This window comes from Porites lutea, chromosome 2, assembly GCF_958299795.1.
Source record: "Porites lutea chromosome 2, jaPorLute2.1, whole genome shotgun sequence".
Lineage (NCBI taxonomy): Eukaryota > Metazoa > Cnidaria > Anthozoa > Scleractinia > Poritidae > Porites > Porites lutea.
The window spans coordinates 19,604,513-19,631,641 of NC_133202.1; the positions used below are offsets into that span (position 1 = coordinate 19,604,513).

General features: G+C 39.7%; 1 protein-coding gene across 1 annotated transcript in view; it reads right to left on the reverse strand.

Moving 5' to 3' along the window:
* Window positions 1-42: 42 nt before the first annotated feature.
* Window positions 43-27,129, reverse strand: part of LOC140927969 (probable ATP-dependent RNA helicase DDX52) — a 138,576-nt gene continuing 111,489 nt past the window's right edge. The window contains exons 17-19 of the mRNA XM_073377672.1: window positions 23,526-23,597; window positions 6,395-6,487; window positions 43-631 (exon numbers count right to left, since the gene is read on the reverse strand). Coding sequence (XP_073233773.1) covers window positions 556-631; window positions 6,395-6,487; window positions 23,526-23,597 — 241 coding nt within the window. The 3' untranslated portion in view covers window positions 43-555. The remainder of the gene's footprint in view (window positions 632-6,394; window positions 6,488-23,525; window positions 23,598-27,129) is intronic.

Genomic DNA, 27,129 nt, shown 5'->3' on the forward strand with positions numbered 1-27,129 from the left:
CTATTCCGGTATAGTATGAACACCTGTCTGATAAGCCCCTTACTACTACCACTCACTACTGACCCCCTCCCCACTGAACAACTCCCCTAATCTGCAATTATTACTAGTTATAACCCTTCATAATTTTGTAATAAAACGATAGTGCCACAATCGCCTGTATGACAAATGAAATTGGTGTACGCTGCTCTCGACAGCCTTAGTGGAAGGCGTCTCTCTTATCTATGATTACTCTTAGTTAAAGCTGAATGAAATTTACCTCCTACAGAAAGTTACAATGCTGCAAAAACTGCTCTTTCAATGTCTACAAAGGTTTTTCACTTTAAACATAATCAACACGATGTGGGCCTTTTTAAACCGAACGAATTTTCCCATTGTCTGCGCCTCATCCAAGTTTCACAGAAATTAGTTAACTCTTATATATAGGTGAAGAAAGGTTACGCTCACAGAAAAAAGTCAAAAAGTGAAGTTCAAGAATAAATGAATACATGTATATCGGTCCTAAATAGGAATGCAGGCTTTCAATTCTTTAGTCCAAGAGCTTGCATAGACCCTCTGCTACGAAGGATTGGAAGCAAAATTAGAAACTGAATTCCCTTTCTTCTTTTCTACCTTGAAAGATTCGACAAAATCTCTGTAAAAAGAAAGAAAAACATAAACACAAAATCACTTAATATGTATCTTAGGTGGTACAAGATGCAAGACACCTGTTACACATACACCAGTAGTGCTAGTGGGTCAGGATTAAGCCCCGTTGATGCCTTCCCCTGCCTTCCGTATTAATATGCCTAAGCATCTTCCTGCTTACTCATTTAGTGCCTTCCGTGTGCCTTCCTCCGTATCTAATAAGCGTCTCTCTTGTACAATAGGAACAACAGGCTTGCCCGATCCCTTTTAACCCTGATTGGCTCATGTAGAATCTATTATGTCTTTAAAATAAAAGCGCCGAGTTTTCGAACGGGCTATCTTTCTTGCAATCACTTTGCAAGGAAAAACGTTTGTTCGAGTTCGACTCTTTTGAGAAAACCTTTATTCACTTTTTGAGAATCACGGCTTTTTTTACCAACGTTCCACGACCCAAGAAAGGGAACTTTTGACTCTATTTTAATTCCTGAAAAGCGGAATGAATAAATTATCACTAAAAATCGGTTATAAAGACACAGAGCTCAAATGAAAAATCTTTACTTCAATTTTGATTAGCCATTAACAAAACGTGCATTACGTGTGTCACTTTGTTGAAGAACGTGCTAATGATGTTACTGTTCTACATTTGTTTTTGGTTTGAACCGCACGCGTTCTGATAGAAAACTAAACTTCAGAAAGTACCGCGCCTCTTTTAGAGAATATTGGCGGGGTTACTAAGCGTTTCCCTTCGTAAATAATAATCGATCTTACATCGATACCACCTCGATCAACACTAAAACCTTTCTCTCCGTCACCACCACCTCTTCACTTTCATTGTTTTTCTATCAGAAAAGCTATTTAGAAGGTCATACGGGCCAAACCAAGGCCAAAAGTGACAAAAAGGACTAACGTGCCAAGGTAATACCGTAAAATTCCGAAAATAAGCCCCAGAACTTGTATTTTTCAGAGGCCCTTTTTGAGGGGCTTATATTCGGAGGGAAATTTGAGTTTCAAAATCGATTGGGGTAGCCTTATAGTTGGAAGCAAATTTACCGTTTTTGCTTTGTTTTACTTTGTATTTGGCGGGCTTATACTGATTTGGAGGGCCGATTTAACGGAGGGTTTTTTGCGTTACCGGTTCGGGGGGGCTTATATTTGGAGGGGCTTATTTTCGGAATTTTAGGGTACTTTCTCTTCCTTGCTTTATCTTCAGTTTATGTATCTTTGGGAAATTCTCTAGCCGACCCCGCCACACCTATACAACTGGGACAACTGTACCCTTCTACGGTGTCTCCTGGTCTCTTGCTATCCAAGTAACGACGACAATTTTGACAGAGCATTATACAACGAAGGCTATCGTTGTCCAGTCAAAGAGCTAAACATTGTTCTTTTCATTCGTCACACGCCTTTTCTTTCTGACGCAGTTGACGTTGCGTGTTTTTCCAATGCCTCCTCTTTCTCTCTTAACAACACGACTAAATCGCGTAAAACTCGAGAGGTGGCCATCAGTGAACCGTTTCTTGACCGTCTTTTTTCTAATCTGGATGGAGTTGCTGTTGTTTAAGACTTTATCAAGCTTCTTCCTACCTTTCACATTGTTCACATCGCCTTTGCATTCTTCTTATTGGTCGGCTTTTTGCTAATTTATCATTAACAACAATGATAGCAAACTAGTGCAATAAATATAAAATCTGAAATCTGAAATACCAACTAAAGCAACATCTAAGCTTTTTAATTAGGCACTACAATTTGAGATTACACTTAATCAAGATGCGAGGTAAATATCCACCGCTACAGCCGCCGACACTGAGCTGAATAATTGTTCTAGTATATACTAAAACAGTGGGATAATTGAGCACGAAATGATGATTTTTAACTCATCTACCGTTACCACAGATTACAATTTTGGCGTGTCGCCGCGGCCATTGCTTTTTCTTGGCGGTAAACAAAACTTTTGAACTCATTTTTTTAGCTCTTGCGGGGAAATTTCTTACAAAGGAGTTGTGAATTCTTTTTGTATTTAAATTCATTCTGAAAAAGAGATTACTAAATTTACTTTTGAGCATTTTGGGTGGCTTTTGCTACTTGAACATCAATAACAATACCAATTACAGAGAGATCTAAATTTTTTAATTCAGGTTGAAACGTTTTTGAAATTTTAAATCGTTGTTAAGTTTTCTATTGTTTTGTGTTCTATAACAATGAGTCAAGGCTGTCCCTTGGGTCTAGCTGTAGAGCCAATTTGTATGCAAAAGTAGGCTTGTAAACTCGCATAATTAACTGACTAACAGCTCGTGAAACGCTGAGACTTCAGTAGTTAGTCATTTCCTAGAGATAGAACGGAGAAAACGGTCAGCAAAATATGGCCCTTCTGTCCTCTTTGCATGTTTGGCCTCAGTTTGGCCTTCCTGACCTGGTTATGACCCTCCTGGCCTGTGTTTGGCCTTCTATATAAACTCACAATCTGGGAAATATAAATCAAGCTGTTAACATGGTAAGGCGAGTTTGTAGAAACTCTCCGCTTTTTGGTTGTGGGGCGAAGTACCTTGTCAGATTAGCTAAACATCTCACGGATGTTCATCAGTTAGACCACATACAGTGAAGAGAGTATTTACCAAAGTAAAGCGGATAATTCAAGAAAAAATCATGGTACTACTACTTGCAATCCAGTACAGACACAAGAAACGGTGTACGAGCTGTCAAGATCACGAAGAAATGAAGCGTCTTTTTAAAGCAAAAACTAAAAGAACAACTACAAAGAACAAACAACCCCGCAAGAAACAAAGGAGGTCTAACTGTTGGCTTAAAGGCTATAGGGAACTTGTGTAGACACGGACGGATTATTTACTGACAACACACGTAATACACGTGAAAGCGACACGAAACAGGCCAGATACCAAACGCTTGGACTAAGGAGAACGGTTTTGTTAATGGCTAATCAAGATTGAAATAAAGATTTTTCAGTTGAGCTCTGTGTCTTATGACCGATTTTTAGTGATAATAATTTAATGATTCCACTCTTCAGGAATTAAAATAGAGTCAAAAGTTCCCATTCTTGGGTCGAGGAACAGGCGTCAAAAGAGCTTGAAGCTTATCAACGTTGGTAATAAAAGCCATGATGCTCAAAAAGTGAATGAAGGTTTTCTCAAAAGAGCCGAACTCGAACAAAAGTTTTTCCTATCAAAGCGATTGCAAAAGGGATTGCCCGTTCAAAGGCTCGGTGATTTTATTTTGATGACATAATAGATTCTACATGAGCCAATCAGGGTCAAAAGAGACCGGGCAAGCCTTTTGTTCCTATTGTATAAGTGCGATGTCATTAGATATGGAGGAAGGCACACGGAAGGGTCAGCACTTTTTAACATCTGTCGAAAGGCCCTTGGACACCTTATGAAGTTTACACAACGTAGTATTCCTTATCGTTTAGGATTAGCTGGTTAAGCACTGCGTTTTACAGATTAGGGTTACGCACTGCCTGACCTTACTGATTAGGGTTAAGAACTGTTTTGAAACTGGTTAGGTTTGTGGGGTTGGGGTTGATGCTATGTGTAATTTAATTTTTTCCCTACCATCCAACAAATTCTCAGTAGTCTAGTGGTTAGTGGATGGTAAGTGTGGTGTGGTGGCAATTTAGGTCATGGGTTCGAATCCTCTTGCCCTTCATATCAATTTTTTTTTTCTTTTAAAATTGAAGAGACTTGCACTTTCCTAAATGATTTCCAGCTTGAAACATCATCTACCTTGTGTAAAAGTCATAAGGGGAGAAAGTGCCTTTCGACGGATGTTAACGAGTGCTGACTACACGGAAGGCACTAAATTAGTATGCAGGAAGACACTTATGTATGGTAATAAAGGGAAGGCATACGGAAGGCAGGTGAAGGCATCAACGGGGCTTAATTCTGACCCTTTAGCACTACTTCCATCTTATTATAAACTGATCGCAATATTACTTTCTTTTATATCAATGTAAATTTGCTCAGTTTGCCTCGCCGCATCCGCAGAATTCAAAAACAAAATTCAAACGAAGCATTGAGGGCCAATTATCATGAAAAAGAGTTAATTGTAATATATCCTCACTGCATACTCATCACCTCAGCGCATAATATTAAGTAATGGTAAAAGTCCACGACCGCTTAGGCAATAGTCATGCGATGAGGATAAACTCTGAAGTATTCAAGCACCAGCAGAGGACGGGAGATGGTCGCGAAAATTGGCCGTGGTTCCGGATCACTATCATTACAAATGACCACGTTTTAGGTAGAAAGAGACTTGTATACTAAAGATCTGCTGTTGGTTAAGACTCTTGAACGGCGTCGATTTTACAATTTTCAAATTAACATTACGTTTTAGGTTGGCTCGATTACCAACCGCTGTTCGGGAACAGACGGCTGGACGCATAATCAGAAATAGCCACGTGACAGCTGCCCAACCTCCTCTGGTCTGCAACGATGGTTGTTGACAGCTAACGTGAGGGAGACGATTGTCAGGTCCATTTCTGATGTACTTTAACTCCAGACTTGTACGATCAACGTAAATACCTCAAATCAGTGAGTGTTTCTGCTGATTTCTGTGGCGAATACCAAAGCGACGAAGAGGCAAAGCAAAACACGTGTTTGCTATTTAAAGACATTTCCCATTTCCGCTGTTTAGTAACGACGCATTAATTAAATTTTGAATTCTCGTCTCAGACCAGATGGGTTAGTCACGCGCTCAGCCGTCGCTTCTCGGGGAGGAACGAGAAAGCGGCGGAAATGGAGCCTATGTTTTAGGCGGCAAGGCCAAATTTATAGTCCAGGCTCCGGATGTTCAAACAATGGATAGCGTTATCCAGCGGATAAATCACTATCCAGCGGATAACTGTTAGAGAAACCAATTGCGTTATCCAGTAGGTAGAGATTTATCCGGTGGATAGCGCTATCCACCTTTTAAACAACTGAGGCCAGGGGCGCAAGGCATTACAATAGTAACAGGCATGTGTGAAGCTGAGAGAATGCGCGCGGGTCATACAAATTCTTGTGAAAGGTTTCAACCCAGGAGTCATTTCATCACGGCTTAACTGACAGACGACCAATAACATCGCCACTTAGTTGACCAATCAGGTCAATAACCAGAGTTTAATACGTGATACAACTCACTTTGACTCTGAAGATGACTACCGCACAGGTTGTCGAAACGTCAGTCACTGTTAACAACAGTCCTATTCAGGACTACGTTCACAGTGACGATCATACTCAACCTACTCGCAAAATTCTTGCGAGGAGCAAAATAGTTATGCAGTGAGAATAGCTCGAGAATGACGATGCTTTTTTGAGTAGGACGTTTCGAAGGAAGACAAAATTTTAAGGCATAAAACTTAAAACATTAACAAAATAGAATTTAAAATATTAGTTGAATAATCTGACAAAACCTGACCCAGAATTCAGTTTGACTTTTTTAAGGTATTTCCACGTTAAACCTAATTCATAGATAATTAACGTTATTTATCCACATCTATTCTTGCTGTTACTTAAGCTTTGCACAAATTACATATTTCACTGTTCTACGATCATTTTCTTCGTTTAGCCGCATTTATTTCATCATACATATTAACTCAAGCACTAGTATTATTCAAGAGTCCAGTCGAATGATCCCACCTTGTACTTCGTTTTCTTTTGTATCGTGCGTTACCTTTACAATAACTAATGCAGCAGGATAATAAGCATCCCGAGGAATAAAAAACGATTTATGCATAAAACAAATCCAGGGCTATCAGTATGGTCGGCAGCAACTTTACCTCTTCCGTTTGGCTTTCTGCGAATCATACTTGGATAGTGTCTTAATCGGTGAACGCGATGGAGGCTTGTGGAGAAGTTTCTTTTTAGATTTTCTGTGTATCAAAGGAAGGGGGCATTAGTGAAGGAAGAAAAGTAATAATAATAGTCTAAATAAACAAACACATAGCAATAAGTAAACGCCATTAAAAATAAAACTAAGAAAAGGAGAAAAACATGCCGATCATTCACGCACTCAATCACCATGGTACAGAAAAAGAATGCGATCGGAATTCGAAAATTGTTTTTTTTTACATAAAATTGTTTTTTTTCGAAGTTTGCGAGAGAGAGAACCTGTATTCTTCATGATTATTTAACACCACATAAAGTGATATATAGATTTAGCCAGGACTAAAAGCGAGGCTCCCATTAATAAATTTATGATGTAAATCAAACAATAAACTTGTATTCCACAATTCAATTAACTTTAGAGCACATAGCACATTCATGTAACTTTTGAGGGAAAGGCTAAGTGATTTTAGAGAAAAAATAATTTGCAAACAGCCCAAGAGTGAACCAAATCTCGAGTTGATAGCCTCATATGTACACCAAAAAAATATCAATCATCTTCGATCACATTTAAGAGCTATAATGGCTCTTGATCATCGTAGATTAATTATGCCTGGAAAAAAAAAATCAGGCCGAATTTTTTGCGTTCGACGAGTTTACTTTACAAAATCTTGCCAACAAATCTGGGTGCGTGTAAACCAACCTTTTATACCATTTATACCTCACGTCTGAGGTGAAACAGTACTATGAGGGACTGTTTTTATCATACAGACTCGGACACAATGCAGTATTTCACAATTTTGCATTACAAATTGAACTCATTCATGCAATATTCAGGACGATCGAAGCACGCGTGGGCTTTGTCACGGAGTTTTGTGTTACTTTTCGCGCGTGACATTTTTTGACCTTAGATGTAGCCGATCACGTTTCGAACACGTGATCATGTGACACTTTGACGGAGTAGTTTTTCGATTTAGAGAATTGTAATTTTGTTGAAGGCACGTGTATCGGTTTAGAAGCCCGTTACCTTTGTGGAACCCTATCGTTTTTGGCAAGTGTATCGGAATAGAAGCCCGTTACTGTAGAGATATATTGGTTTCGAATAATATCTATCACATTTGGTCCCAAGAGCCGGATTTGGAGTCAGAACTAGCTGAATTATGCCTGGAAAACTAGCGAAGAACCTGAAAATACGTGCGGCGCATCGCTTCCACGCAAGGAAAATTCTTTCATCAGTCGATGAACTTCTCATGGATTACGATGGGTCTGATACCACTAAAGACAAGATAAAATGGACAACTATTACGCTCAATGAAAAATTAGCGACCTTAAAGACCTTGGACGAATCGATTTTGGCCGCAATCGACGAAGGAAATTTAGAACCGGAGATAGAGGAATCTGAAGAGTTTCGCGCGCGAATTCATGGCGCCCTTGTCAAGTTGCAGAAATGTGAAAATTCTCATGGCAAACAAGAATCGCCTCAAGGAAGTCAAGGTGGGTCTGTTCCATCTAGTTCTAGTAACGGTGCGAAGCTACCAAAACTACACATAAAAAGATTTGCTGGCGACCCAAAAAACTGGCAAACATTTTGGGATTCGTTCTCGTCTGCGGTGCATAAGAACGCTTCGCTAACTAATGTTGACAAGTTTAATTATCTGCGAAGTCTATTAGATGGCCCAGCTCTAAATTCTATTACTGGATTACCATTAACTGAACTGAACTATAAGGAGGCTATTGAAATCTTAACCGATAGATTTGGAAACAAGCAGATAATTATTAGCTCTCACATGGAGGCCTTACTCAAATTACAGCCTGTGAATGCCATGTCTAACGTTAAGGGAATCCGAGCTGTTCTCGATAATTTGGAAATTCAGGTTAGAGGTTTACAAGCACTGGGAATTGATTCTGCACAGTATGGAGCTCTTTTGATTCCTATATTCATGGAGAAGTTGCCCGAAGAATTGCGATTGATTGTCAGCAGGGAACATAAGGATAACTGGGAGCTAACTTCTGTAATAAAAGCTGTCAAAAATGAAGTGGAGGCCCGTGAAAGGTGTGGTATGAATACATCTGTGGAGAAAAAGTCCCCATTAAAGAAATCGTTTAACCCTGGCAATGAATCAACTGCGAGTACATTGTTGAGCGGAAATCGTGGGGAGTTAAACTGTTTGTTTTGAAAAGGAAATCACCGAGCGTCTGAGTGCCAAGTTGTAACACATATTGATGAAAGAAGAGAAATTTTGAAGAAACAAGGGAGGTGTTTCAATTGCCTGCGCCGTGGGGGGCACCTAGCCCGTAACTGTGACACCAAAATTCAGTGCTTCAAGGGTAGTGGTCGTCACCATTTGGCAGTTTGTAATAGTACTATGGTAGACAGCAGTAATATTCCTGCTGGGGCGACAGCCTCACCTGCATTGCATATTGGTTCTGGGATGCATGTTTTCTTACAAACTGCTCAAGTAAATGTCTCAATCCCGGGGAAGGAACTCTCTCATAGTCTCACTGTACGTGCAATTTTTGATACTGGAGCCCAGCGATCGTATATCAACCAAAAGGTAGTAAATACCTTGAAATTGAAAACTGTCAGGACAGAGAGACTGAAAATTGCAACATTTGGGGATCAGAACCAAGAGCTGGAAGCTGTCAACCTGGTCGAACTTTCTTTAACCAAATCAGGAACAGACTTGAAAACAACATTGAATACATTTGCAGTCCCTCACATTTGTAATGATTTACAAGGTCAAGATTTGGAATGGGTTAAGGAAAGATATCCCAGCTTAAAAAACATTGAATTTGCTGATGTGTGCCCTGCCAGCAACACAATGCAGATTGATTTGTTGATTGGTTCAGATTATATCTGGGATTTCTTTGATGGCAAGTCAGTAACGGGGGAGGAGTCAGGTCAGGGTGGACCTGTGGCTGTATCTACCAAGTTTGGATGGGTGTTGTCGGGTCCAGTGGAAAATCGCCCGAGGGAGAAACTTTCAAGTATTCAGTTTTCGTCGACTCACGTGTTGAGGACGGAGTCAAGGGTTGTTGATGATACGCTGCAAGGAGATTTGGATAGATTGTGGGATCTGGATTCTGTCGGCATTCGAGATAAGGATACTGTTCTTGAAGCCTTTGAAAAGAATTTGCGTTTTGAAGATGGCAAGTATTTGAAAGAATATGACTCCATCATACAAGATCAGTTGCAGAGTGGTATAATTGAGCAAGTAGACTGTGCCAAGCGTCCTGATGTTGGAAGGGTGCATTATTTACCGCATCATGGGGTGGTACGCCGGGATGCCCCTACAACCAAACTTCGTGTTGTTTTTGATGCGTCGTCAAGGCCCAGCAGTGATAGTCCAAGTCTTAACGAATGTCTTTACTCAGGACCAGCCTTAACTCCAACAATCTTCAATGTTCTCCTCCGGTTTAGAGAGAAAAGAATTGCACTTGTAGGAGACATTGAAAAAGCCTTTCTCAATGTGGGAGTTGCTGAAGAAGATCGTGATGTCCTGCGATTCCTCTGGGTGGACAGTTTAGAAGAAGAGAATCCCGGGTTGATGTTATATAGGTTTTGTCGTGTGGTGTTTGGAGTCAATGCTAGCCCTTTTCTTTTGAATGCCACTTTGAAGTATCATATCAGTCAATATGAGGCTGACCCTGGGTTGGTTCAGAACTTGTTGAATTCATTTTATGTGGATGATTTGGTGACAGGAGAAAGGGGTGTTGAGGAGTGTCTGTCGCTTTATCAGAAGTCTAAGAAGTGCCTATTGGAAGATGGGTTTAACTTGCGAAAGTGGATTTCAAATTCACCTAAATTGCTTGAATTGATTTGTGAGGACCAAGTTGGAACTGTCGGAACTTGTGCTGTAGTGGAGGATACAGAGTCTTATGCGAAAACTACTGTCAATCATTTGGTGAGGCTTGATATGAAGGAGGAACACAAGGTACTTGGTCTTAATTGGAACTGTGTTACTGATGAGTTCATTTTTAAATTTGAAGCCTTACCGAGACTTTCAGAAGACTTAGAGCCGACCAGGAGAAACTTGTTAAAGGTTACTTCAAGTTTCTTTGACCCCCTTGGAGCTACTCAGTCCAATACTGGTGGAAATGAAGACTTTGTTTCAGTCTCTTTGCCAGGAGAAGTTTGAATGGGATGCACCACTCCCGGAGTCTGCCCGGAAGCAGTGGAACAGGTGGCTTCAGGACTTGAGAGAGGTGCAGCAAGTGTTAGTACCGAGGTGTGTGTATGCTGGATTAGAGGAAGGTGTTACGTCGTATGTTATTCATGGGTTTGGGGACGCTTCAGAAAAGGCTTATTGTGCTGTTGTTTACTTGGTTCTTGAAGTGAGTGGTGATTTTTTTCCAGTTTTGTTGTCATCCAAAACCAGAGTGGCACCGCTGACAAGGCAGTCTATCCCTAGACTCGAATTACTGTCTGGGGTCATCTTAGCAAGATTGGTGTCCTCAGTTAAAGAAGCCTTGGCGTCACAGATTACAATTGACAAGACACACTTGTGGTTAGACAGCAAGACTGCAATCTGCTGGATAAAGGGTTCGAAGGAGTGGAAGCAGTTTGTGCAAAATCGTGTGAATGAAATCTTGTCTTTGACCGAAGAGAGCATGTGGAACCATTGTCCTGGCATTGAGAACCCAGCGGACATAGGATCTCGTGGAGAAGGTGCGGCTAAGTTAAAGAGTAATGTGTTGTGGTGGAAGGGACCATCGTGGCTGTCGGAGCCCGTGAGAAACTGGCCCAGTTCTGAGGAATGTTCAGAAACAATTGCTGAAGAGTGTTGCGTAGAGATGAAGAAAGGCCAAGCTATCGAAGCAGTTGGTGAAGCGGTATTGTTAACTACAAATGGAATACCCAATATGGACACTATTATTCCGATCACAGATTTTAGCTCCTGTAACAAGTTGTTTCGTATTACAGCTTTGGTGTTGCGCTTTGTGAAAAATTTGAAAATCAAGGCCAAGTTGCTAAAGGAAGGAACTGTTTACTCGGGAGAGGTTACTGCAGAAGAACTTGGAAATGCAGAAGTGAAGTGGTTAAGAAGTGTCCAGAAAGAATTGAAGTCCCAAGCAAATTACAGCCAGTTAGAGCGAGACTTTGGTTTGTACGAAGACAGTAGTGGAGTCCTAAGATGTAAGGGGAGAGTTGCTAATGCTGATGTACCACATGAGACGAAGTTCCCAGCCTTACTACCAAAGAATCATTATCTTTCAACTCTGTTGGTGAGAGATGCTCATGAAAGGGTGCATCACAATAGGGTAGAAGCTACGCTAGCCCAGCTGAGAACCAGATTTTGGATTGTCAAGGGACGACAGTTTGTTAAAAGAACACTGGCTAGCTGTACAGTTTGTCGCAGATATGAAGGGTAGAGTTACAGAGTGCCTCCTCAAAGTGACCTACCCGAGTTTAGATTGAGCCAGAAACCTGCCTTTACTTATGTCGGAGTAGATTATGCTGGACCTTTGTACATTAAGGTGTCAGGACAGTCAGCGTTACAGAAGGTTTATGTTCTCCTGTTTACTTGCTGTTCTGTGAGAGCAGTACATTTAGAGCTTGCTACGGACCTGTCGGTTGATGTATTCATCCGTTGCCTGAGGAGATTCACAGCTAGAAGAGGTTTACTAGAACTGATTATCTCGGACAATGCCAAAACGTTTAAGGCTGCAGATAAAATTTTGAGCAAGTTATTTTCTTACCCAAGAGTCAAGAAATTCCTGGCCAGTAAAAGAATTGACTGGAGATTTAATGTGGACAGAGCGCCCTGGTGGGGTGGCTTTTTTGAGCGATTGATTCAGAATACAAAGAGATGTTTGCGGAAGACACTTAGGAACGCTAAGTTAAACTATGACGAATTGCACACTATTCTCGTCGAGGTTGAGGGAACTCTCAACTCTAGACCCTTGACTTACGTATCGTCAGATGATCCTGAAGAACCATTGACACCAAGTCACTTGATGTATGGAAGGCGAATATTATCACTGCCGGAGGTAACAGGAAATCGCCAAGCCTCACTTGACCATACAGTGTCGTCGGAAGATCTCCCAAGAAGACGGAGGTACTTGGGATTGTTACTGGAACACTTCTGGAGGCGCTGGAGCAGAGAATATGTTACAGAGTTAAGGAACCTGCATCGGCAGAAATCCAGGCCTAGATCCAGTATTGCTGTATCTGAGGGAGATGTTGCTACCGTTTTCGAAGACAATCTGCCCCGTAGTCAGTGGAAACTTGGACGAGTGGAGCAGTTGATCCATGGTGCGGACGATCGCGTTAGAGCAGCTGTAGTCAAGGTTATCAGTAAGAGTGGTAGACCTGTTACTATGAAGAGGCCAGTGCAAAGGCTGTTTCCCCTGGAGATACCTGTCGTGACTAATGATGAACAACCTCGGGAGGAGCAGATAATTGATGGCATCAGGCCACCCAGGTGTCTTGCCGCTCGGAATGGTGATTATATTCGGAGACTAGTTGACCAGTGATTCGACTGGCCAAGGGGGGAGTGTATCACGGAGTTTTGTGTTACTTTTCGCGCGTGACATTTTTTGACCTTAGATGTAGCCGATCACGTTTCGAACACGTGATCATGTGACACTTTGACGGAGTAGTTTTTCGATTTAGAGAATTGTAATTTTGTTGAAGGCACGTGTATCGGTTTAGAAGCCCGTTACCTTTGTGGAACCCTATCGTTTTTGGCAAGTGTATCGGAATAGAAGCCCGTTACTGTAGAGATATATTGGTTTCGAATAAAATCTATCACAGGCTTTGAACTAAACCGTTAAAAAAATTTCCAAAACCACCTATACGGCTAGCCGGTTCTGACTTTTGCTGTGAGAGCTGTAGCGCGTGTGTGAACGAACATAAATAGAGTTAAGCTCCAACATAATAAAGAATTTAAAAAAGAAATTATGTGTCTTTTTTATTTAATGGTTTTATTGATGTATAATCTTTAAAAGCTTTTGATACGAGCGGGCATTTTGAGTACTCCTGCAAGCGATGTTCACTGAACGACTGAAAACAAACGACACAGCGATTAAAATTACAAGAGAGTCTACCAACAATTAGTAATTCGGTGAAACATATACAGAGACAACATTTTTCATTCACGAAGACAAGTATTAGAGTGTCTAAAAATCCCGAGTCTTCAAGCTTAAAGCTTAAGTTTACGGTATTTAAGCCGGCTTCCCGGTATTTGCTTTTTTCAAAGATGAACTCGAGGCAAGAAAATCGCTCAAAGCTTTCCTTTACAGCTAGAATTATAACTAAATATTCTTTGGAACGTTTTCTTTCTTTTTGCGGTGAGAAAATGTCTAAAGGCTTTTTAAAGTTCTGTAAGCTTATATCAAACCTGATACTCGGTCAGATCATTGTCTCAAATCGTACAAACGTGCATAAACTAAATAGCCTCATAAACTGCGCTCGACTTCATTAAATTAGCTATAAAAAACAAACAACAAATACAATAACTACTCAGGCTTACCATTCGAGATGCAGCTCCTGAAAGGTATCAAGTAAGGCCTGAATCGCTTCAGACTTTTCAACCCTTACGCATCAGGCAAGGTGAAAAACGAAAACGATGCCATTTCCGACTTTGACAAGTGACGTGTTTCTCAACCAAAAATTAGCCATGAATAACAGAATACTCCTGATAGCAGCTGAATTTCATTTTGTACATCCAGTGGAAAAAGAGAGTTAAAAACATCACAAGTTGACACAAAACTTTGTCAGCTTCAGCTGGCAAAGTAAACAAGATTCAAGATGCATAAATTTTTCGCATGAACTCACCTGTCAAACTTTGACCAATCAGAGCAAAAAAATTGGAAGTAGAGTGTGCCCAACGCGTGACCATGGTGAGCAAAGTCAAAAGCAACTGTCTTCCCTGCCTGTAGTGGTTGAATTTTCGCGTTGGAAGTAAGTTTAAAATCAAAATCTTAATTGTGTGGCACATAAACACAACATATTTCATATGAATTAAAAAAAAATGAACTTGAGCCTGCGATCATTTGAAAAGTAGTAACTTGTTAGCGGATAACTTCAAAAAATACTTGACTTCGATGGGTTGACACCTGATCCCGCGGTACGTGCAAGTGATACTGGTCAGCGGATATCCTGTTTTTGACAGCTGTCAATTGATCACAACATTGATGTCCAATATGTGTGCATTATCAGTTGGGCTCCCAAACTAGAAGTATGAGATTGAACATTGATCGCCATCTGGTAAAACAATTAGCTGGTCAGCGGACAGCTTCCAAATAAATCACGTCACCTCTGAGTTGAAACATGAGCCCGCGATGTTGTCATGTGATACTGGTCAGTGGCTTTCCTGTTGTGACAGCTGTCACTTGACCATATTGTGAATGTCCAATATAAAAGATGTGGATTTGCAAAGACACGCCTGAGACAACCCTTCCTTCCTTTTGATAGTCTCCCCTACCCCACCCATACAATCTATAAACGCGTACGTACGTACGTCGCTCGGTCAATCACGTGACAACCAAACGAAAAGAGGTTGACCATATTCTATGAGTATGGGGCTCTGTCACACGCGCGCTTCGCGCGTGGGAGCCCCGCTATTATTTACTTGCATTTTGTGAGAAAACATTGTAACAGACACCGTGAACCACATCACACACTGAAACAAACAGCGCAATCATTATGGTAAGGGACTTCTACAAGATTCTTCTACCTATGTTTCGATCTGTAGCTAGAAACTTCCAACTTATGTCTGGCATTGAAAGCTGGTATTTTTTTGTACAGTACTTCATGACTTCATTACAAGTGCTTTGTACTGAAAAGTATAAGCGCTATATAAATATTTTCTTATTTATTATCACTATTACTTCATATATTTGACTAAAATTAAAAGCATTCAAGTAAAATTTTTTTGATCAAGCCACATAGGGCTGGATCATCTCATTAACTTGAAATCCTGAACATATCTCACTCAAGCCCATGGTAGAATTTCGAAACAGGGAAGACAAACTTAAGACCGAAATTCAATAGAACATGCATTAGAAAGTATTCATCTTGTGATTCTGTATTGACACTCGTTCATATCATTTTAGAATAGATTTTTCAGTGAATTATTGTAAAGCGCTAATGATCATTGTTATGTAAATAGCGCTATAAAAGTATTATTACTATTATTATTATTATTATTATCATTATCATTATTCCAATATAACTCTCACACCTGAAGTCTACCAGCGTTTGGCCTATCGGATCATTTAACGCTGATTGCGCGTGCAGGTGTTAGGGAAATGTCTTCATATGCCAAGCGTAAGATCATTCAGGCGAGAGACAAGGGACCAAGTAAAGTAGCCAGTCTCGGCCGGAATTGAATAGAAACAGAGGAAATTTCAGTTGAAAATTAATCACGACAAATTAATAGACCATGATATCATGTTAAAGAAATTACTGATATTTAATTGGAAAGAACTACAAAGTTTTTTTGAGCTCCTTTTTAGTCGATTATAAACGACTTTCCAGCTCTGATCCTCTTCAGCGATTTAGCAATGCATTTATTTGAAACAAGGAGTGGATTAATTTGCAGCATGCATTCGGCTGATGTTATTTTTTATAAATTTTAAGCTTAAAACCAACGATTCCCTGATAGCAGATACCTCTTTTCCCTTGTAATTCGCTTGGGCAGACAGGAGGAAAAAAAACCTCTGCCGATCGTCACAACTTTTTTTGTTGAGAATGCGCCGGCGTATATTACTAGGGAGCTTAAGAAAGTTGTTGTCTTGTGTTCCCGTCCTCGAAGAAACGTGAAAATAGGCATATTCACGTGGTAGTCGTGCAACGATGGCTAAGAAATGTACAAAAAATCGTGATGCACGTGCAAAGTTGTTGTTTTGCCAATCCAAACCTAATGCTTTTTTGCCGTTCTCGTTGCTGTCGCCGTTGCTTAAGCTCCCTACTGTTAAATCATGCACACTACTTAGAGGGCTCAACAGCACCTCAGCAAACAATATAGAGAACATGCGCCGTGATAAATCTAAATCTAAATCTAAACTGACAACCGTGTTTATCTCTCATGCGGGATATATATGATACAGGAGTATGATAAGCGGTCTTAGTTATAATAGTTGTTAGTGTTGATAATCCTTGAAATGTTTAAATTAGATAGGCCATTTTTAAATGCTGGGTGGAGGATGCGCAGCGCAAAGTTAGTGGTAATGAGTTCCATTTGGGAATTGTGCGTGGGAAAAGGAGGATCGGTAACAGTTGGTATTAGATTGTAGTCAAAGATATGACAGATGAGAAGTATGACGTGTTTGGCGACCAGTTGGCAGGAGGGGTGAAGTGGAGATATCGACAAGACCGTGGACAATTTTGTACATAAGCGTCAGCCGGGTTATCGCCCTACGCTGTTCAAGCAACTGCCAACCGATGTTACTAGTCAGGTTCGTCACGCCTGACTCTACGGTAGTCTCCACTAACAAAAGGAGCTGCTCGTCGTTGTACATGCTTAAGCCGGATAAGATGTCAGCCTTCTCGTAAGAATCCCAAATCTAGCTACGGTATTCAAGGTGCGGTCTTACCAGGGTCTTGTAGGCAATGTCCTTGATATGGGGTGAACATGATTTCAGGTTACGGAACAGTAAGCCAAGAGTCTTATTCGCTCTGGTGGTAATAGAGTTGAGATTATATGGTGACTCCAGTCTAAATCGTTAGACAAATCAACTCCTAAATATTTCTGTTTGGTAGACATCTCTAGGGGTGTGCCTTGTAAGTAGTATAAAGTTCCTATAGATTGTTTCTTGCGAAACATGTGAAGAACATAACACTTGGATTTAATGAATTACATCTGCCATTCGCCTCTCCCAGTCACTTAAAAAAGATAGATCTTCTTGTAGCTTAAGGCAGTCGTTTGGGGAATTGATTATTCTACAGACAAGACAGTCATCTGCAAAGAATCTTATTTGAGAGTCTATGTTATCATGGATATAGTTGATGAAGATCAGAAACGACAACGGTCCTAAAACTGTTGCTTGTGGCACACCGAATGTCACTGCCAATTCCTCAGATTTAACACCATCAAGAACAACTTGCTGAGTGCGTTGTGTTAAAACGCAGTCTGTCCAACCAAGAATAGAACCTTCTAAACTGGTTTGTTGTAATTTTAATAAAAGCCGCTGATATCCGACTCTCTCCTACAGCAGAAGCGAGCTCTTCAATTAACAGGAGAAGTTGGGTGTCACGTCGTTTCCGGAAGCCATGTTTGATGTCAGAGCAGATATTGTTTTCCTCAAAGTGGGTTACTAGGTGGTGATATACAATATGTTCCAGCGTTTTACATGGAATGGAGTTTAGTGACACAGGCCGGAAGTTAGCTGGATTTTGGCGATCACCCTTTTTAAAGATAGCAATTATGTTTGCCGTACGCCAGTCACGAGGTAGGTAAGCAAAGTCAATAGAGGCGTGATAGAGTTTAGACGGTAGTGTCGCAATACTGTCTGAGCAGTTCTTAAGTACCCTCGGGAAGATAACATCTGGTCCTGGAGATTTGCAATCCTCTAAATAAGACAAAAGTTTGTGTACGCCTGACTGGTCGATAATTAGTGGAAGGCATAGGTTGGGTATTTTCTCTTATAAAGACAGATTGGAATTGATGGTTGGGAGTGTCTGCTTTAAACTTAGGGGATGTAACAGTGTTGCTAGAGGGTGTTTTCAACGTTGAAATTCCAAAAGCATTCCGATTCAATGATTTAATATAAGTCTAGAAGGGCCTTGAGTTGTTCGTTTTATCATGAAGATTATGTGATAAGCGTTAAAATGAATTCTGTTGAGCCGTTTTAATTAAGAGATATGCAGAAAAGCGCTTAAAGTCAAAGTTTGGAGTAAAGCTGCACTTAGACAGGTGGTGCGAAGACTGGTAAGTCTTCAGGATCGCAATAAAGTAAATACACCAAAAATTCCATGCATCGAAATACAATATTAAGCAGCCTTCTGACCCTACTTAAGATTAATTTGAGTTATTTAGAACTTTTTTATTAAACAATTTCTCACGGCTATTGAAAATATAAGGTTTGAAATAAATTTACGTTTTATTTGAATTTAAACATACAGAATTTTTTACTTCTCACGGAGGTTATATGCTAAATACCACAATTTAAGTTCCTGGTGTCGGATTTTCAGTAGCAGGTCTACATCGCGCGAAATTCGGCTTAAATCGATATCAATTTTTCTTGATGTTGTCACAGTGATATCGCTTTTACTAGAAACTGCATTTTGAAAAACTTCAATTCATATTCAATCACTGATGAAAATTTTATGGTGATAAAGGATAAAATCTCTTTTAAGGCGATTGAAAAACATCGGTATGGTCTGCGAAAAACTGTATCGAAACACCTTGACCATCAGACAAGCAGCTACCATTGAGATTTTTAAGAGACTGGTTATTAGACTAATAAGAGTTATTTATTCTCTAAGATCTATGATTAATTTATCATCTTTTGCTAGTTTATTTATTCATGTATTTATTTTTTTTTCAACTATACTTTTAATCGGGTCTCACAAGCTGTCTTGGTCCCGTTCTGTTTACAATCTTCACCGATCGCAGAGAGGTACCTTCCCAATGTGCATTGTTAGGCTGACGATACTCAGTTGTATGTTGCGTTTAGTCCAGGCGGTGTGCGTCATTTGTAGAGTGATTTTCGCGCTTGGAAAGAGCCGTTTTCAGAGGTATATGTGGTGACATTTTCGCTCTATTCCAAGCTTGTGTAGGTCATTTCCACACTATACAACCTTGGAAAGTTGTTGGAATACTTTATTTTGATAGCAGTTGCATTAGTTTTAAATATTTTGCTTTCTTCAGCATTTTTGACAAGTTTAAATTGCACGGCCATGTGCAAGCCGCCATAATGATTTCAGTGTTATTTTCGCCGTTCCTCTTGGATTCATTGCTGGTTACTGTCAGCAGTTTTATCGGATTATTTCGGTCAACTTGTTACCTAAGCCAAATCTCAACCAAAAGACAAAACCATTATCGAAGAACTAGACAACATCATACAGGATTTTAAAACTGTGAGGTTAGGTTTACAACAAAATCGATACACTGCGCTCACTTCAATGAACGTACAGACAAGATTGTGGTTTAGTTCTGCGGCCGTAGCTTCGGTGAAATTCCTATTGTGCTGTAGCTGTTCGGGCGCTACTATAGAAGATTTATTTGCTTATAAGGATTACAAACATCACTGTTTGGAAAATTACATAAAATTGTCGATGAAAATAAAATTGTTATGAGAGATGATGCAAGATTTCTCACCTTGCTCTTTGTTCGCGCTCCCCCTCCTTGCCCGGTTAATAAAGTCCATCAAATGTTACTTTCAAATGGACGAATATTTCATTTAAGCAAATCCAGGTATGAACTACAGATCTCTTTCACTCTTCTGAGATAGAAATATACGTATAAGCACAGCACTAAACAGTACCTAAAATCTTCTGAGAAGCAAGAAATCTCCGCCTAAAATCGGCTAAAATCGCGCCTTCCATCCACTCCGAATTGCGATAAACTTATTGAAATTACCTTATGAAGCCAATACCAAGCACCTAAGGTCAGTACGAGGTCTTGAAAATTCTCCAAATCGCTCTCCTTCGTAATGTTTTTCAGAAAAGGTAGCAGTGTTTTGATCGCCAGTTTTGATTCATCTCTCTCACGAGATGCCAACTCGACCGTGTCACGATTGAAATGAGGCACATAAACAGTTTTACCCATGAACCTTTGTGGGTCGTGACACACAAATCACCTGGTAGTCCAAACGTATCGGGCGAGGACAAGGTTGCCCTTAATGCTATGCGTGATTGCATTAGGGACCTACAGGACTGGTTGGTTAGGGACCGTTTAAAGTTGAACGATGATAAGACTGAGTTTTTACTCTTATTTCCTAGGCAGCAGCTTGTGAAAGTTAACTTATCCAGCATTACTGTAGACAACGAAGCAAAAGAGGCTAAGTCTGAGGTTAGGATTCTTATCTTGGGTCATGGCTCGACTCGATTCTGGCCTTACTTGATGGCTTTCAGGAGCTGTATCTCGACTGGTAAGCCTGAGTAATTATTGTATTTGATGTTTTTTTTCTGGTTTCATGTTGTCGAGTGTAGTTTATGCGGCTAGTTTATGCACTTTTGTAAGATTTGAGACAATGATTTGACCTAGTATCGGGTTTGATATAAGCTAACAGAACTTTAAAAAGCTTTTAGACATCTTCTGACCGCAAATAGAAGGAAAACATTCCGAAGAACATTAAATTCTAATTTTGGCTGTAAAAGAAGGCTTTGGACTATTTTCTTGCCTTGAGTTCATTTTGAAAAATACCAAACACCGGGAAGCCAGCTTAAAACATAAGCTTAAATCTGCAAGGTTTTAAGCTTAAGCTTATATGCTTACATGACTCAGGATTTTCATGGACACTTTACTCTCAATACTTGTCTTCGTGAATGAAAATTGTTGTCTATGTAAATGTTCCACCGAATTATTTTCTTTTATTGATTGTTAGTAGTCTCTTTGGCAATTTTAATCGCTGTGCCGGTTGTTTTCAGTCGTACATGAACATCGCATGCGGGAGTACTTAAAATGCCGCGCCTATCAAACGCTTTTAAAGATTACACATAAGTCTAACAAAACCACAAATAAAAACTAAACATAATAATTCCTTTATTATGCTGAAGCGTAACTATTAATGTTCAATCAAACAGCAACAGCTCGCATTGCAAGTTTGGCGCTTGTCAAAAGTGAGAACCGGCTGGTCTGTATAGGTGATTTTGGGAATTTTTAAACGTTTTCGCTAAAAGCCCACACCCTGAATACCACATAGGAGCAGATTGTTCTGACTGAACAGTCCGAACATTATTGAATTTTCTTTATAAAAACGTTTTATACTATGGTCAATTCTATAATTTGTTATGCAAAGGAAGCGCGTGCTTCGATCGTCCTGAATATTAAATGAGAGCAATTTGTCTTGCAAATTGTGAAAAATTGCAGAATTTTACGTTTAAAATAGAGCAAAAAAGAACCGATTCTGTCCGAGGTCTGTATAATAAAAAACCGCGCCTCATAGTACTGTTAATCTCACATGTGATGTATAAATAGTATTAAAGGCTGGTTTACACACCACCAGATTTGTCGGCAAGATTTTGTAAAGTAAACTTTTCGAACACACAAAATCCTGGGCCTGATTTTCATCTTGGCCTCCCTTTTAGACAGAGGAATGCAACCTATAAATTACAACGTGTAAATTGGCTGCCACCGAGGACTATCGTGTCTTATAACCGGCCTTTATAGCATAAAACTATATTTTGCGCTGTCAAATGAATTTTATGGTGTGGGTGGGCGATTGGGTAATTTTGTTTAGGAAGAATTTGTTTCACTCTTGGACTGTTTGCAAATTATTTTTCTCTAAAATCACTCAGTCTTTCCCCCAAAAGTCACACGAACGTACCCTTAAGTTAACTGATTTGTGGATTACAAGTTTATTGTTTGATTTAAATTATAACTTTTTAAACTGGAGTTTCGCTTTTAGCCCCGGCTAATAAACAATTATTCCTCTAGCCCGAATGGGCTCTGAGTCAATAGCGCATGAGGCCGAAGGCTCGAGCTCGAGCTTGAGGAATAATTGTTTTAGTAAAATCCAACTAGTTGGTCAAAAATATCGACATAAAACAATTTTAAATAGCAAAACGCGACTCAGCCGCCATCGTTTTGGTTTTCAAAGCCGGTGCTTTTCGCTACTAGTGGGCTATAACATATATAGCCTAGTAGTAGCTCAACCAATCAGAATGCAGCATCGATAATAGACCACTAGTGGGATTTTACTAAAACTAGATATTACATTATTATTCATTCAAAATATTTCCCCGTTTCTGATTGGTTAAAACCACACACCTACTTCACCATAACCAGCTGCTGTTGACCAAATTTAAAAAGAATTTTGTCATGTTGAACCGATGACGTCAAAGTGACATCAAAAGTGCAGCCTGGTTGCAGGTTATTGAACCTGGGGACGAGGTTGAGTTGTTTTGGTAGTTAGAACAACATGGCCGAACTATCGCGGAACATTTTACTCGTTTCACGGCGAAATATTGTCTAAAAACAACACAAGAACAGCAGGAAGACAACGCGATGAACAACATTTGCTATTTGGAGTATATTTGCAGAACTGAGCAGACTTTTAATCTCCTAAACGTCCAGATAAAGATGATTATCGATATGAACTTACATCGACCGAGGTTAGCATGTTCTAGTTTGTTTTTATACTTGGAAACACTTTGAATAAATAATAAAATAATTGAATTCGATTTTCGAAGGATATGAAGAATTTTGCAGATCTCGCAGGGTGTTATCCACCGAGGCCGAAGATAACACCCTCCTCGATCTGCAGAATTCTTCACATCCAATGCAAGCCGAATTCAATAATTGCTAAATATCTAATATCTGATCTGATATTATAATTTGTACTGCAACTCTGCCATTGACTTTGCATGCATGTTTTTCATGACTTCGTTGTAATAATTTATTGAGGGAGCCTATTCCTCATAAGCCCGATGGTTTCCCTTGGGCATCCTCGCCATTAGCTGTTAATATTTAGATATTTCTTTTAAAGTATATTCTATAGCAAAACGACAAACTTGACACTCGAAACTCTCTGAAAAGAATCTCGGGGAAATTCATCGCTTTTTGGGCTTCTGCTGCACTGGTTTAATTATATATGGCTGAGCAACTGGTATATTTCTCAAAAAACTCTTAGAACTGGTTGAAACTGCTTAATTGCTTCATACATAGAACGATATTTTGCAAATCCAATGTTGTCTGGTCTGCCTTGTGATAAAATCAGGAGAACTGTGAGCTAAGCACGTGGAATATCCCGTTATATGCTAAGGCTGACCAGTTGCCTGGTAATTCTCGGCACCAGGATCTGCTCCTTTCCTAAAATGGCAGTTAGTTAGGAACAATATGGGGTCTTACAACTCACAGAGTTGGCAGTTGCAAACGTTACACAACTTCTGATTATCAGGAACTCATTATAGTAGCTTCCATTAAACTAAGAAGCCAAAAAAGGGTAAAAAGAAGTTAATATTGGATCATTTACCTGCTGGGCTTTTTCAATTCCATCATCCAGTCAGCGATTTCGCACCCTGAATTCTTCATTACATTAGCAATACTAAAAGGCAAAGAAACAAAACCTATCAAAGGAATTGACTACAAAATTTTTTTTTGCTGAGGTGACATACAAAGAACAATTACAAACGTCAATCAATTAATCAATCAATCAATCCTTAAATCAAAGCTTCATTTACAGTGGAACCTCGTTAGTGCGACCACTGTTGGGCCATAAAATCCTGGTCGTGATAACGAGGTGCCGGTCGCATTAACGGGGTCTTCAAAATAATATGACTCAGTGATTTTTACGTTTGGGTCGAAAGAATATGGTCGTGATAACGAGGTGGTCGTAATGTTGGGTTTTACCATACTGTATCACTTCTTTAAAAATGCTTTTCTAGTGACCCGTTTACATAACAAATTTCAAGAGAAGCCTACCACACTAATGAGGCGAAAGAAAAAACTAACATGATCTAGATAAACACTAAACTATATACGTCAAATACTAAAAGAAATTATCCTAGCAAAAATTGCACTAAAAGTACACTATAGCTAAATATGCCCACTTCAAGACAGAGTCCCAGGTCATTCCACATAACAGCTGCCCTACAGCTCAAAGTTTCAGTACGGGTCCGGGCACAAAAACGATGTTTGATGAGCCTCGTGCGTTACAAAAGTGAACCCTGGAGGATGGTTTGAACATATTCTTCAAATCCTCAGGATGGAAATTATTCAGAGATTTGAATGCACTTATTGAGATTGCGTAAGGCGTCTTTGCTCAATGGTAAATTGATTTTTACAAAGTTTATCCAATGTGCATTAAAAGGGACGAAAATTCAGACTTTTCGAGGGTGCTCCCTCTTCATCAATCATATCCCATTCTCCACAAATCTTGTATTATAATCATTCCATGCTGTAATTCTCCCGGTCCTGTTTTGCCATCTGTAAAGTCTGCCACACTGGTTTTCCCCATGCATCCTCAGACCTCAGAGCAATAATCTAGGTGAAGAAAGACTAAGGCCTCTTTTTGCAGTAGGGTTTGGTTTGGCACCAGGGAACGAATACGATTTAACGCCTCGAAACCTGGGAATACCTTTTCAAAGATGACATGTACTTGGCATTGACACCTCAGTGCATCGTCAACATCTATTCTCAGACATCTAAAAGGACTATGTCACCTGGAGAGCATTCGCACTGCGGTTATGCAATCAAAACTTATTTTGTTATAACGCACAGAACGACGAATTTTAAACGACGCAGGCGTTTTTATGGCAGCGTATTTCCTCAGAAGTACGACTCCCCAGACTCTCGACTCTCAGAAGTATGACTTACAAATTTTACAAAAGGCAGCAATGCGAGTGAAGACTTTCTCCAAATTTCATGAGCATTATAGTCCAATTTTCAAACACTTACATATTGTTAAACGGCCTGACCTTGTCTTTCTTAATATTGCAGTCTTTATGTATAAAATTCACAATAGACGGCTACTATCTGTGTTTGATGCTTTGTTCACACAAGTCAATAAACGACATAACTATAATACAAAAGGTGCCTCGAATACGTTCTATAATTAACCTCAAGTAAGAACAAATTATGAAATATTTAACATAAGATTTAAGGGCATCAAAGTATGGAACTCAATTAGTGAAAATTTGAAAACCTTCTCAATCTAGAACTTCAAGGAATCAGTAAAAAGCGATCTTGTCAAAGATTATTAGTTACTTGTATTCTTATTAGCACTTGTGTTGTTTCCCAAATTACCTGTAAATTAGTCTTTTGTTAAATTCTGTCACCTTTTTAAGTTATTCTTATATTAATGTTTTGTATTCATATATAAATTTAACTATTTTAGACTTCCTTCATAGTGTAGAAATAGCGCTTTTCCTCTTCTCCCTTTTTTTTCTTTTTCTTTTCATGTGTGCATTTGTGCTTCAGTTTTCTTGCTGACCTGTAATTTAATTTTATTTAACGCTGATGTCAACTGGCTGCCTGGCTCTGCTACCCCCCATGTTTATTCCAGGCAGCCAGTAATCTAATTTTTACTTTTAATATTTTCATTGTCATAATTTATTCTTGAGCAAGAGTGAGTACGAAAAAATAAAAGATTGTTGATTGTTGTTTGTTTCCCCAAGCAACGCCTTCCTGAGAGGCTATGTACACAAGAGCAGAAGGCTGATATTTTATGCTACAGAATTTACGGAACGTTTCTTCTCTGCTTATACTTGAGTTCCCTCAATTTAGTCGTCAAGACTAAAAGTGTTGTAGTTTTGAATTAAAAATGCACGCCATTAGAATGCATACAAGAACTCAACAACATATTGTCGTCGTCAACATAATCAATCAAAGTTTTATTTTTTTGCTTATTTCGAGCGAACTCGAACTCCATTAACTAGCTTCAGCCATTCGTTCCGGTTTCCCATGATGTTCTTCAGTTCAGCAATGCTCAAACCAGTGTCATTTCGCAGCTGGTCTACATATGTTGTTACTGGTCTTCCTCTCTTTCTTGCGCCGTGCTTTGGTTCCCAGAGTAGTAGTAGTTCACTTATTACCTCATCCTTTTTTCTCCAAAAGTGTCCTATAAACCGCAGCCTCCTGATCATCAGTGAATCTGTAATCTTAGGAAGGTTGCCGTACAGTTCTTTGTTGGTTTTATGCTCCTTCCAGGAAACTCCAAGAACTGCTCTGAGCATTCTTGTGTACGTACTATCTAGTCTACTCCTCATCTTTCCAGTCATCGTCCAGCATTCAGCACCATAAAGCAGTACACTTTCAACTGTGGCCCGAAAGAAACCTACTTTGAGATGGTTTTTTAGGTTTGATCTCCACACTTTCATCAGTTTGTTGAGTGCACTCCAAGCTTGTCCAGTTCTTATATTCATGTCTTGTTCACTGGATTGTATCCACGAACCAAGATATTTGAAGTTATCTACTTGCTTCAATTTGTTCCCTCCCAGTGTGACAAGATCTCCTACAGGTTGATTGTACAGCATGTATTCCATTTTCTTGTAGTTAACATGCAGACCCACTGTTTTCGCAGCAACCTCCAGTCTTAGTAAGAGAAGTTGTGCCTCTTCAAGATAGTCAGAAATTAGGGCAAGATCATCCGTGAAATCAGTGTCGGTGATGTATGTTGCTACGTGACGGGAGCTCTCCCGTGGTGTAAGCGTGAAGCCAGTGTGTGTTTCTCTAGTAACTTCTCTAAGGGCATAATCCAGGGCTATGATAAATAGGAAAGGTGCGAGTGTGTCTCCTTGCAGAACTCTAGCAAGAATTTCAAAGAATTCCGTATCACCATCAGGAGTGAACACCTGTGCTTCGGTGTCCTTGTAGAGTATGCTGATGGCATCCACTATCTTTGTTGGAATTCCATGTGCCTTCAAGATCTCCATCAATTTCCCACGATGTATCGAATCAAAGGCTTTACTGAAGTCTACGAAAGTCAAAATTGGAGGTAGCTGTTTTTCTTTTATTCCCTCTACGAGCCTATGCAGAGTTAAAATTTGCGGTAGTGTAGATCTACCCGTACGAAATCCATTTTGGTTCACTCTGAGCAGAGGATCCAGATGAGGTCTTATTCGATCTAATAGAATCTT